The 14,113-nt window shown below is 43.1% G+C and overlaps 1 protein-coding gene across 1 annotated transcript in view; it reads right to left on the bottom strand.

The window, feature by feature from the left end:
• Window positions 1-315: 315 nt before the first annotated feature.
• The window catches only part of tex264a (testis expressed 264, ER-phagy receptor a), a 158,942-nt gene continuing 145,144 nt past the window's right edge, over window positions 316-14,113 (bottom strand). The window contains exon 4 of the mRNA XM_029683240.2: window positions 316-2,167. Within this exon, the coding sequence (XP_029539100.1) occupies window positions 1,854-2,167 (314 nt within the window). The 3' untranslated portion in view covers window positions 316-1,853. The remainder of the gene's footprint in view (window positions 2,168-14,113) is intronic.

A 14,113-nucleotide genomic window follows, 5' to 3' on the forward strand; every position in this document is an offset into this window, starting at 1 on the left:
AAGCTGGTTGCATGAAAGAAAGTGGTTGTTAAGTTAGTAGGTGCTTTGGGTCCATCTATAATTTCCTCATATAATACCCCCTCCCTACCTATGTGAGGCAAGCTCTTCTTCATAAAAGAGAGACTTTCATTAATAAAAAGGCCACAGAGGATTCGTTTTCTGCACCAAGTGTAAGCAATAGGGACAGAGCAATATACTTTCACCAGCTGAATACTACATGAGTTTACCACAATATGCGTACAATATGAAAACAGTATCAGTTTTCTGTATTTATATTTCATACAGAACATTTTTTACAATTGCACATACTCTAGGTTAACATTTGCAATTAAACATGTTTATTCCAAACAGAAAGACATCTCCATGGCAGTGTACATGATCTTGTCTTGTTCAAAGCACAAGACAAGAGATCCAACAGAAGAACATGTGACAAAAACAAATGGCGTGAGCCCCATGTCTATATCATAGGATAATCAACACGCCATACAGGAAGTTGTTATAATACTTCAAAGAAGTGGAACATTGTATCCCGGATTCAAGTCAAAGACTAACGATTATATTGGTACACATGACAGACCAGAGTAATCGAACAAGTTGCTAGACACAAGCATTTCGCTACACCACAAGCATTTCGTTACACTCGCATTAACATCTGCTAACCATGTGTATGTGACCAATAACATTTGATTTGATTTAGACTGGAAACACCTAGGCCAAAGTAATAGAACAGATCATCTGAAAAGTGAAGATTTCAAATATTTTCTTTTGATTGGCTAATATTGTTCAACTGTTCGATAACATACATCTACCAGATGAATAAAAATACAGTACTTTCAGACTGTTTCCATCTCAGAGTTGAATTGTAAATCCTAGCCCTTGATGACTTTATGAGTCTGAACTGACTTTCACCTATAAACCCTCTCTTCTTGCAGTTCTATGGATTATTCTACACCACTCGGTTTAAGCCCTGCCCCAGTTCTCAGAGTTTCCCAGGTGTCAAACCTATTTCAAATTGAGGGCAAAAGCAAAATGACCTTGTAAGGTTGTTATCCATGTAAAAATGAATAAGGCAGATATTGCTTTAAATACCCTCTACATGCTCTGGATTTTCTGGTCACTAAATAGTGTGAAAAGGCACCATAACAGTATTCTGGAAACATTGTAACCCATTGCAAGTAGGTAGCATCTCAATTGTCACAATATGTTGTTAGATGCAATTACAAATCATTCACAACTAAATGCCTTTGATTCCTTCTTATGTTTGTTAGTCTTACACTGTATATTCGATTATATATAATTGTTGTCCATCTTATATAAAATGTGTGTCGACTATGATGAGAGATGATTCAATCTATTGTACACAATGTTTTTAACATTGAAATATTTCAATCAAAAGAAAGATTGACTTTCATCAGACCCACAAGTATATTATAACAATATTTCTCTCCACTCAAAGAGTGTGTCATTTTCTACTGGTGAATGTATCATATCCTACAATAGTTATATCTGTTTAGTATTGATAAACCCTTTTTTAAATTAAGAAATCTTTGAAAAAAGGAAGAACTGTTGTTATTGATATGTTTTACAAAAGATAAAGAGTTTTGTTATAATCTCTCAATAGAGAAATTACTGTCTTAGGTACAGGAAAGTACACAGGTCCAGAAATAGATGGCATGTCTGTCATGATAAATTGTATGGCTATGAACAAAAGTTGGCATACAAGACAACTAAGATTCGCTGAAGAAATCTCTCTACCACCCCAGAATAATAGACCCAGAGGAGTTACCTCCATCCATCCCTTTATCACCCCGTCTTCTACTCCTCTCCATCCCCCCTAGGCTAGCGACAGCCTCTCATGGGGCTTCCTTGGCTACTTCCTCCACCGTGAGGCCTTCCTCCTCCTTCCCCAACTCTCTCTCCAGCTCCTCCACCAAGTCCAGTTCCTCAAAGGAAGAGCCGCTGCCCACTGACTCGCTGGAGCCCCTGTCCCTGTGCTCCGTGTCGTTGATGGGCTCCTTGTGTTCCTCGGCCTGCCCCTGCTCGTTCCCGTCCCCCTGGTCCCCGTGGGGCAGTGAAGAGGGCAGCGAGGGGGCCGGAGACGTCTCTGTGTTCTCTGACTGCACCTGGCCGCTCATAGTGCTGCTGACATCACTGTGGGTCATTACACCTGCAACCACAGGAAGAGAGGTGTGAAGTGACATGGCGAATTGAAGTCATTTTCAAGAGTGAGAGAAAGGCTAGAGAGGGAGAGAGGGAGGGAGAAAGAATGTGTAGACAGAGGCACAGTGTTGGCATCCTGACAAGATACTGTCCTTAATCTATGTGGTTGGGAGCCTTCCAGCAGCAAGCTAAATAATTACATCAACAACTATAAAAAGGGTAACAGACAAAATATACAATTAGAGAAAGCAAGCTACAAGTACAAACTTTACCCTGTTGTTTAATCAATAAGGCCTGAGGGGTGTAGTATATTGACCATTATAAATCAGGTAGTCTGGCTCCTGGATGCTGAAAGCCGTGGTATATCGTACATTATAAACTGGGTGGTTACATTGGTAACCAGATTATAATAGTAATAAGGCACCTCAGGGGTTTGTGATACTGAAAATGACCAATATACCGCAGCTAAGGTATGTATCCAGGCACTCTGTGTACTGTCGTGCTTAAGAAGAGCCCTTAGGCGGGATATTTTTAATCAATACGGCCCGAGGTGGTGTGGTATATGGCCAATATACCACGGCTAAGGGCTGTTCGTAGGCACAATGCAACCCAAACTACCCCGTTTATAATTAGACATAGACTTGAAATATTCCCACGTCACTCAACAGCTCACATACAGTAGGAGGTAACTAGCTACAATACAAACATATATTTTATTGGTTGTTAATGGCAGATCTGCAATTTTAATACATTTTTAAGAGGCTGACAAAATTGGGCCAGTTTGAATGTGGGCAGCAACAATAACATTTACATTACATTTAAGTCATTTAGCAGACGCTCTTATCCAGAGCGACTTACAAATTGGTGCATTCACCTTAAGACATCCAGTGGAACAGCCACTTTACAATAGTGCATCTAAATCTTTTAAGGGGGGGGGGGGGGTGAGAAGGATTACTTTATCCTATCCTAGGTATTCCTGAAAGAGGTGGAGTTTCAGGTGTCTCCGCTGTCCTGGCGTCGTGAGGGAGTTTGTTCCACCATTGGGGGGCCAGAGCAGCGAACAGTTTTGACTGGGCTGCGCGGGAACTGTACTTCCTCAGTGGTAGGGAGGCGAGCAGGCCAGAGGTGGATGAACGCAGTGCCCTTGTTTGGGTGTAGGGCCTGATCAGAGCCTGGAGGTACTGAGGTGCCGTTCCCCTCACAGCTCCGTAGGCAAGCACCATGGTCTTGTAGCGGATGCGAGCTTCAACTGGAAGCCAGTGGAGAGAGCGGAGGAGCGGGGTGACGTGAGAGAACTTGGGAAGGTTGAACACCAGACGGGCTGCGGCGTTCTGGATGAGTTGTAGGGTTTAATGGCACAGGCAGGGAGCCCAGCCAACAGCGAGTTGCAGTAATCCAGACGGGAGATGACAAGTGCCTGGATTAGGACCTGCGCTGCTTCCTGTGTGAGGCAGGGTCGTACTCTGCGGATGTTGTAGAGCATGAACCTACAAGAACGGGCCACCGCCTTGATGTTAGTTGAGAACGACAGGGTGTTGTCCAGGATCACGCCAAGGTTCTTAGCGCTCTGGGAGGAGGACACAATGGAGTTGTCAACCGTGATGGCGAGATCATGGAACGGGCAGTCCTTCCCCGGGAGGAAGAGCAGCTCCGTCTTGCCGAGGTTCAGCTTGAGGTGGTGATCCGTCATCCACACTGATATGTCTGCCAGACATGCAGAGATGCGATTCGCCACCTGGTCATCAGAAGGGGGAAAGGAGAAGATTAATTGTGTGTCGTCTGCATAGCAATGATAGGAGAGACCATGTGAGGTTATGACAGAGCCAAGTGACTTGGTGTATAGCGAGAATAGGAGAGGGCCTAGAACAGAGCCCTGGGGACGCCAGTGGTGAGAGCGCGTGGTGAGGAGACAGATTCTCGCCACGCCACCTGATAGGAGCGACCTGTCAGGTAGGACGCAATCCAAGCGTGGGCCGCGCCGGAGATGCCCAACTCGGAGAGGGTGGAGAGGAGGATCTGATGGTTCACAGTATCGAAGGCAGCCGATAGGTCTAGAAGGATGAGAGCAGAGGAGAGAGAGTTAGCTTTAGCAGTGCGGAGGGCCTCCGTGATACAGAGAAGAGCAGTCTCAGTTGAATGACTAGTCTTGAAACCTGACTGATTTGGATCAAGAAGGTCATTCTGAGAGAGATAGCGGGAGAGCTGGCCAAGGACGGCACGTTCAAGAGTTTTGGAGAGAAAAGAAAGAAGGGATACTGGTCTGTAGTTGTTGACATCGGAGGGATTGAGTGTAGGTTTTTTCAGAAGGGGTGCAACTCTCGCTCTCTTGAAGACAGAAGGGACGTAGCCAGCGGTCAGGGATGAGTTGATGAGCGAGGTGAGGTAAGGGAGAAGGTCTCCGGAAATGGTCTGGAGAAGAGAGGAGGGAATAGGGTCAAGCGGGCAGGTTGTTGGGCGGCCGGCCGTCACAAGACGTGAGATTTCATCTGGAGAGAGAGGGGAGAAAGAGGTCAGAGCACAGGGTAGGGCAGTGTGAGCAGAACCAGCGGTGTCGTTTGACTTAGCAAACGAGGATCGGATGTCGTCGACCTTCTTTTCAAAATGGTTGACGAAGTCATCTGCAGAGAGGGAGGAGGGGGGGGGGAGGGGGAGGAGGATTCAGGAGGGAGGAGAAGGTGGCAAAGAGCTTCCTAGGGTTAGAGGCAGATGCTTGGACTTTAGAGTGGTAGAAAGTGGCTTTAGCAGCAGAGACAGAAGAGGAAAATGTAGAGAGGAGGGAGTGAAAGGATGCCAGGTCCGCAGGGAGGCGAGTTTTCCTCCATTTCCGCTCGGCTGCCCGGAGCCCTGTTCTGTGAGCTCGCAATGAGTCGTCGAGCCACGGAGCAGGAGGGGAGGACCGAGCCGGCCTGGAGGATAGGGGACATAGAGAATCAATAACAGTACTCCACTCCACTCCACTCCACTCCACTCCACTCACTCACTCCCTTCCTCCCTCCCTTCCTCCCTTCCTCCCTTCCTGTTGGATGGACTATGAATGGATGAGTGTATGCAAGACTGCAATGCAGATCTCACCTCCGAGAAGCATCGAGGATCTCAGTGAGTGAGGGAATCTTTGATTTGCTGATGTGCCGCTGTAACCCTGTTCTGTGCATGGATACTGTGTGTGTGTGTGTGTGTGTGTGTGTGTGTGTATGCGCGTATGGCATGTGTCTTGGGCCAGCTCCTTTATTCACAAACCCAGTCACTGAGATGTGCTCCTCTTCTGGTATTTAAGGGGAGCAAATCATAGTAATATGTTATTATGGGTTATTACAATCACATCACCCTCATTCTTTATGGGTCGTTACAGCAGAATTATATTTCTCTCTCCCCACCTATTAAGTATTGGTAAGACTGATATCATTGGTCAAAAGGTCCATTCCTACACAGTCAACCACACAGCAATATCAGTCAAATGACATCTAATGATGCCATACTGCCTGGTTACTCATTTAGTATTTCTCCAACTCACCCCTTTACTGGATGGGAAATGGCCGTGGTTTCTGCTGTCTGGTACAGGAAATAAATAATAAGTGCATTCATCACCAGGATGGACCATTAGTGTAATGCTACAGAGATAACATGATGAACTGGCCAATAATGCTTTCATAGTAATTAAGATGTGCCAAACGCTGAGCCTGATTCGCCTATGCTCGCTAGTCCCTTCTGATGGATGAATATCCACCAGCGTCTAGTCATGATATCCTCCTAAGCTTGTTATGATCCAAGTGGTTTGTGTGAATGTGTTTGCGGGAGTGTGAATGTGTGTGTGCACGCGCGTGTGTAGGTCTGACGGCCCTGGAATGGAGATTAATGAATCATCTTGATCTCTTTCATGGCGAAAAGCTAGTCTGACCTCTGCCATTTCCCCGTCTGTATCATTTTGATGCCAGAGAGATGAGTCCCTGCCTATCAGTCCCTGCCTATCAGTCCCTGCCTATCAGTCCCTGCCTATCAGTCCCTGCCTATCATGCTCTCGCTGAAAATTAGCACTGGCGTCTCAATTAGGCCCCAGCTCTGTGGTCATTGTGCAGAAATGGATGGGCTGAAAATAGACACAATTATGTGAGACCTTTTGCGCATTGATTAATGTAAGAAAGAGACAAAGCAAACAGCACGCCTCAAATCTCCCCTCCTAAACCATGTCCAAATGTCACTCACACCCAGTGAAGCAGGAGCAGGGCGGCAGGCTTGCTATTCTTCCTCGTGTCTACAGGACAACAACGCCTCCAGTGAGGAGTCGGCAACACCAATCAGTCACCTGTATCTCAATCATGTGATCTCTTCATGTAAACAAATACATCTAAAGCATGTCCATCATGCTACTGTGACAGGTGTGTGATATAGGAGAGCATCCCAGGTTACATAGTCACCAACAGGGAATCACTGACACACACAAAGACAATCTTACTGCCCATTCATGTTGATGATGAACCGAAGAAAAGGTTCCCTATTGAAAGGCGATCATTGTTATATTCCATCTTCCAGCAGCCTTGGAGAGGTGCATTCATTAAGGAAAGACAGGAGATGAATCTCCTGTCAGCGTCCCAGAAGGGTAACAGGACACCTTGGGCCAGCCTCTCATTACCTTTGACATTTTAGTCATTTAACAGACGCTCTTATCTAGAGCGACTTACAATTAGCGCATTCATCTTAAGATAGCTCGGTGAGACAACCACAAATCACAGTCGTAGTAAGTACACTTTTCCCTCAAAAAAGCAGTTATCAGAAAAGTTTACATAGAGCCATGACGACATAGAACTCTATTCCACATCAGGTAACTGATGGAAGCAGTAGAGTCAGATTTTAAAAACCAGATAGAGAGACAACAGCGGGGACTGTGAAGAAACACAAACATACTGTAGGCACAGACACACACGCATACACACACATGGTAACATACACACACGTATAGGGCTGTTGCAGTGTCCGTATTACCGCCACACCAGCTGACACGAGTCATGAAGGCAGTCAAATCAGATTTCATTTGTCACATACACGTGTTTATCAGATGTTATTGTGGGTGTAGCGAAATGCTTCTGTTTCTAGCTCCAACAGTGCAGTAATATCTAACTAGTAGTATCGAACAATACACACAATAAACACAAATCTAAAGAAAATGAATGGAATTAAGAATATATAAATATTTGGACGAGCAATGTCAGAGCGGCATAGACTAAGAAAATGTAGAATATAATACAGTATATACAGCCGAAGTCAGAAGTTTACATACACTTAGGTTAGAGTCACTAGAACTTGTTTTTCAACAAATACACACATTTCTCTTAAACTATAGTTTTGGCAAGTCGGTTAGGACATCTATTTTGTGCATGACACAAGTCATTTTTCCAACAATTGTTTAAAAGACAGATTATTTCACTATTTCACTATCACAATTCCAGTGGGTCAGAAGTTGACACTAAGTTGACTGTGCCGGAAGCTTACATACACCTTAGGCAAATAAATTTAAACTCAGTTTTTCACAATTCCTGATATTTAATCCAAGTAAAAATTCCCTGTTTTAGGTCAGTAAGGATTACCACTTTCTTCTAAGAATGTGAAATGTCAGAATAATAGGAGAGAGAATTATTTATTTCAGCTTTTACTTCTTTCATCACATTCCCAGTGGGTCAGAAGTTAACATGCACTCAATTAGTATTTGATAGCATTGTCTTTAAATTGTTTAACTTGGGTCAAACATTTTGGGTAGCCTACCACAAGCTTCCCACAATAAATTGGGTGAATTGTGGCCCATTCCTCCTGTCAGAACTAGTGTAACGGAGTCAGGTTTGTAGGCCTCCTTGCTCACACAAGCTTTTCCAGTTCTGCCCACAAATTTTCTATGGGATTGAGGTCAGGGCTTTGTGATGGCCACTCCAATACCTTGACTTTGTTGTCCTTAAGCCATTTTGCCACAACTTTGGAAGTATGATTGGGGTCATTGTCCATTTGGAAGACCCAATTGCAAGCTGATGTCTTTAGATGTTCCTTTAATATATCCACATAATTTTCCTATCTTATGATGCCATCTATTTTGTGAAGTGCACCAGTACTCCTGCAGCAAAGCACCCCCACAACATGATGCTGCCACCCCCGTGCTTCACGATTGGGATGATGTAATTCGGCTTGCCTCACCCTTTTTCCTCCAAACATAACGATAGTCATTATGGCCAAACAGTTATATTTCTGTTTCATCAGACCAGAGGACATTTCTCCAAAAAGTGCGATCTTTGTCCCCATGTACAGTTGCAAACCGTAGTCAGGATTTTTTAATGGGGTTTTTGGAGCGGTGGCTTCTTCTTTGCTGAGTGGCCTTTCAGGTTATGTCGATATAGGACTCGTTTTACTGTGGATATAGATACTTTTGTACCCGTTTCCTCCAGCATCTTCACAAGGTTCTTTGCTGTTGTTCTGGGATTGATTTGCACTTTTCGCACCAAAGTACATTAATCTCTAGGAGACAGAACGCGTCTTCCTGAGCGGTATGACGGCTACGTGGTCCCATGGTGTTTATACTTGCATACTATTGTTTTTACAGATGAACGTGGTGCCTTCAGGCGTTTGGAAATAGCGCCCAAGGATGAACCAGACTTGTGGAGGTCTACCATTTTTTTTCCTGAGGTCTTGGCTGATTTGTTTTGATTTTCCCATGATGTCAAGCAAAGAGGCACTGAGTTTGAAGGTAGGCCTTGAAAAACATCCACAGGTACACCTCCAATTGACTCAAACGATGTCAATTAACCTATTAGAAAAAATATATATATTTTGGCAATTCACAGCGTTACCATCGAGTCTGCTTAAAGATAATGAGAACCACAGCTCTGAAGCACCGTATGCTTTTCTTACAGGTTCAATTCTCGAATATTAGTGTACAGCCAAAATATTTCCCCCCCAAAATTGCTTGATTGACATAAAATTGGACCAACCCGCAGCACTATTGTTGCTACATTTGTTTCCCAAACTGTCGCTACCATAGCAACCATCTGCAGTTAGTACGTTTACATTTCCATGCTTGTGAGACCTGTAACAGAATATTCTTTGTTGTTCCAGTGGTAGTTGTTTTTTTACTACTTTTTTTCTATGAAGTTGCAGTTCCGTGTTTAATATGAGTGCTGGACCAAGCAGCAAGAAACTGAAAATCTACCACTTTTCACCACAACAAATTCAAAATTTGTCTAATCTGCCATTCAAACGTAGCTCTTGCGAAGAAGGGAAATGTCGAGAGGCATTTCAAAACTGTTCACAAGAAATATGAAAGTGACTTTCCAGCTAAAAGTGAACTACGTAAGAGAAAAGTAAAAGAGTTCAGTCTCAACTAGCTGCCCAACAATCGATCTTTACAAGTCCCAGCTCAAAATGGCATACTAGCAAAGCACAAGAAACCGTTCCAGGATGGAGAAATGGTAAAAGAGGCCTTTTTAGAGGCAGCAGATGATGATTTGATGATTTCAAAAATAAATCAGAAATCATTTCTGCTATTAAGGATATTCAGCTATTCAGAAATACTGTTACACGGCGCTGTGAAATGGTGGATGAGGATTTGAGGGAGCATCTTAAAAAATACATAAATTAGTACGTGTTCTTTCACTTTAATTTGATGCGTCGGCAGACGTGATCGACACATCTCAGTTTTGCATTTTCATCAGAATGGTGTTTGAAGATATGACTGCCAAAGAGGAACTGCTCAAAATCATATAGTTGAAAGGAAAAACTCAATGGGAGGACATTTTTGTGTCAGGACTTTATTAATACAAACCTGTGTAATGGAGCACCAGCCATGACTGGCTGCATCAATGGGTTCATCAAGTCAAAATACTGGTCCACTCTAAGCGATGATCACCTGGACACATGCTTGAGGCTAGCAATCAGTAGCTACAACCCAGACTATGCAAAGCTTGCTGACAGCATCATCCAATCAATAAGGTGAAATGTTATTTAATATTGGCGGGGGCAGAAGAGGGGGTAGACCGCGTTAGGAAGAGGGTGGAAAAAGTAGATCCTATGTAACTAAAGTCTGGGCACCCCTGGTCTAGGGTGTCAGGTAAGGTAGTGGTGATATAATCCTTGACTAGTCTCTCAAAGCATTTCGTGACAACAGAAGTGAGTCCTACGTGGCGATCGTCATTTAGTTAATTTACCTTTGCTTTCTTGGGTACAGGAACAATGGTGGACATCTTGACGCATGTGAGGATTGCAGACTGGGATAGGGAGAGATTGAATATGTCCGTAAACACCCCAGCCAGCTGCTCTGAGGATGCGGCTAGGGACTACGTCTGGGCCCGGCAACCTTGCGAGTGGTTAACACACTTAACAATCTTACTCACGTCGGCCACGGAGAAGGAGAGCCCGCAGTCATTGGTAGCGGGCCGCGTCGGTGGCACTTTGTTATCCTCAAAGCAGGTGAAGAAGGTGTTTAGCTTGTCCGGAAGCAAGACATCGGTGTCCGCGACATGGCTGGTTTTCCCTTTGTAGTCTGTGATTGTTTGTAGACCCTGCAACATAAGTCTCGTGTCTGATCTGTTGAATTGCAACTCCACTCTGTCTGTTTGATTGCCTTACGGAGGGAATAACTACACTGTTTGTACTCGGCCATATTCCCAGTCACCTTGCCATGGTTAAATGCAGTGGTTCGCACTTTCACGCGAATGCCGCAAATTCTAGGCATTATCAAGTGCTTTTCAAATTGTGAATGACTGACTGATGTAGTGTGTACAGTCAGCCCACAAAAAAAAAATCATCATTAGTCACATCATGCAGCCTTACAATATATTAAAAATCAAAACATATAGCCCAATATTTGTAGAACAACTAAAGTTACATTAATAACTCTAAATTAAGTACCCCATAGCCATTTGGCATAGCCAGATCAGGACCTAACATAAGTACAACTCAGAGTATGCTATTCTGTTCTTCTGAAATAGACTACATTTTCTTCATATCATGTGTCTTTAGACCTGTCTAATATCAATAATGGATTTATTGTGAAGGTGTAGGCTATATTACATGGATTTATTAGACTTGTTAAAATGTGAATGTTCCAAAGGTCTGCATTAGTGGCTTGTAGGCTGTGTGTGGAAGCCAGGAGATGCTAAATGTGTTTATGTTAATTACGGTCAATTACCGTGAGACAGACAATTATTTGCTTGACAATCACCAGCTTACGAAACTTCCTGAACGACACAGCGCTATACACATACACATGGATTTTGTGTTGTAGATATGTGGTAGCGGAGTAGGGGCCTGAGGGCACACACTTAGTGTGTTGTGAAATCTGTTATGAATGTATTGTAATGTTTTAAAATTGTGTATAACTGCCTTAATTGTAATAAATACAACTACAAAGTCAGTGCTAGTAGTCAAAGACAACTCCCCTTTTGTGTTCATGGCCCCCCAGAAAACTAATCACACTGTATTATGGACCATATAGTATCACAGGGGACCACAGTGCAATACACACACAGGCTCTCTGAGCCCCTCACACAAGTCCCCCCTCCAATCAGATCTCTCCATCTCACAGCAAGCTCATTATCAGGTCCAGGGTTCAGCGTATCTGAGCCTGTCTAATATGCAGGGACTACGTCTATATGAGAGGTGTTCTGATGATGGGGTTATTTATGGCATATTATTAAGCTGAGAAACATCCCATTTACCAGCCAACAAGTCCATACACAGCAAACCCATCTGGTCTAACAAGGGAATATGAGGCAGTGATCCTTATTAGGCCTGAGTTTTTCCATTAAGGGGGCATCCTAAGCCTTCTCAATGAGAGGGAGGAGATGAGGACGTGTAGGTCCATGGAGTTATTATATATGTGTTGTATTTTACATTTCTCATTCTGTAGAAAACATCCATGCCAGGTATAGTGGTTATGTTCTACCAGCAGCTGAGATGGGAAATAATTGGTCTATTTAAAGGTAATTGGGCGGAAAGCCTCCAGGAAGATGCTTCCAACCAAACCTGACTACTTTCACCCACGAAAAACTGTAAATAAGTCATGACAAAGCTCCCAAATTGAAGCAGACTATGCTTTGGAAAGTCTTTTAGATAACATTTGCTTATATTAGTTGCTAAATTGGGCCCAGTGGGAACGAAGAGAGGAGAAGAGAGGGGGGTTTTAAAGGAGGATAGCTGGAGGTAATTAGAGACAGACACGACAGAGGCAGACTGGGAGTTTGAAGAGGAGCATGAGGGGAGGGGACTGTGACAGCAACAAAATAGAAGAAAAAAAAGACTAAATACACCTATTCTGTCATCTACTATCCACAGGAGAAGGCTGCAGCAGGTATCTTTCTATATTAAGAAGAGAAGACCGGTCTGACATTTGTGTTTTACTGACATTAGTCTGTTTGTTTTTAATGAGGATTCTTGATGGGGAAAGCAGAAACACTTAGATTTGCAATATTACTTCCATTCACAACTTCATTGGTTCTAGACTAAAGAACTATGTAAGACAGCAAAACACGAAAAGGAAAAACTGGCATTTATATTGTAATGGTTCCTAATGCACTATTGACATGTTAGCATTTCAAAGATCCATCAATTACACTAAGTATGTCATTTTAAGGGTAATATGTAAAATGAAATATTTTGCTGTAGCTAGCACACCTGACACCTCCCCCTTTCATTAGCCTTGATTAAAACAACAAGATCATATGTAGGAATTATTACATAACAATTACATTAAAGATATGATAATTGTTGCGTAATTATATAGCAATTAGAGATAAATTACATTTAGTAGGACTAAATTATAGGGTAGCCATCTCTGTACTACTACTGGAGGATAATAATAAGAATAATGTCCTATTGGCCCAGACATCCTCAGTTCAGCTCAAACAGCTCATCAAGGACAGATGATGGCTTTGCACTGCATGATCCCATGGTTTCGGAGTGCGAGGGAAACGTAATGTTTATCCATGTAGACCACTGGTTTGTGTGTCTTTCACTTTACTCAGTGCATGCGGGTGCAAATTACTTCCATAACTACCCTCGACATGGGTTAGTGTTCTAAATTGAATCCCCCTATTGTGCAAGTTGGACTAACAGTCTCTCACATTTCAGCTTTTGTGAATAATCATGCACAGTCTGCAAAATTTCGCCAGTGTTAAAATAAATACTTTAGTACATGCAAAAGCACACCCTCCTCAAACAGGAACACTTGGTAAACAGGTATCCTGAGGTACAGGTGTAAGACCTATAGAGAATATTAATAATCTCGTTTACAATATGTGGCAACATAAAAAAGAACAAATCACATTTTGTATCTATTTTTGTAGTGTCCTTGTATATGTCTCCTGCGTTAAGAAATAAGCAGTAATTTACATAGCAGTGATCATCATCATATATAAAGAGCACATGATTTGTATTGTCATTCCTCGAGTCGAGAGAGACGTTGAGCACACAGTACAGCAGTATGTACACTACTAGTAAGTCCACCATCCAAGGTGGTGTATTTGAGTTACAGGCTGGCTGGCCACACACAGGTAGGTCTGGGTGGAAAGTCGAACAACAGACACAGCGAGGCACCGCTGATTGAACTGTCTCTCATTAGGAAAACACTCTCTCTCTCTAACATACAGTATTATACAGAGCCATGAGTGCATGGAACTCCCATCTTATACAGCGCAAATGAACAGCAAACCTGGTTTAAAAAAACAAATAAAGCAACACCTCACAGCACAACGCCTCTCCCCCATGTGACCTACCTGTTGTGTATTACTCCTACTTCCGGCACCGACAGAGATGGCCGCCTCGATTCGCATTCCTAGGAAACTATGCAGTTTTTTGTTTTTTTACGTGTTATTTCTTACATTGGTACCCCAGGTCATCTTAGGTTTCATTACATACAGTCGAGAAGAACTACTGAACATAAGAGCAGCGTCAACTCACCATCAGTACGACCAAGAATATGACT

This window comes from Oncorhynchus nerka, linkage group LG15, assembly GCF_034236695.1.
Source record: "Oncorhynchus nerka isolate Pitt River linkage group LG15, Oner_Uvic_2.0, whole genome shotgun sequence".
NCBI lineage: Eukaryota > Metazoa > Chordata > Actinopteri > Salmoniformes > Salmonidae > Oncorhynchus > Oncorhynchus nerka.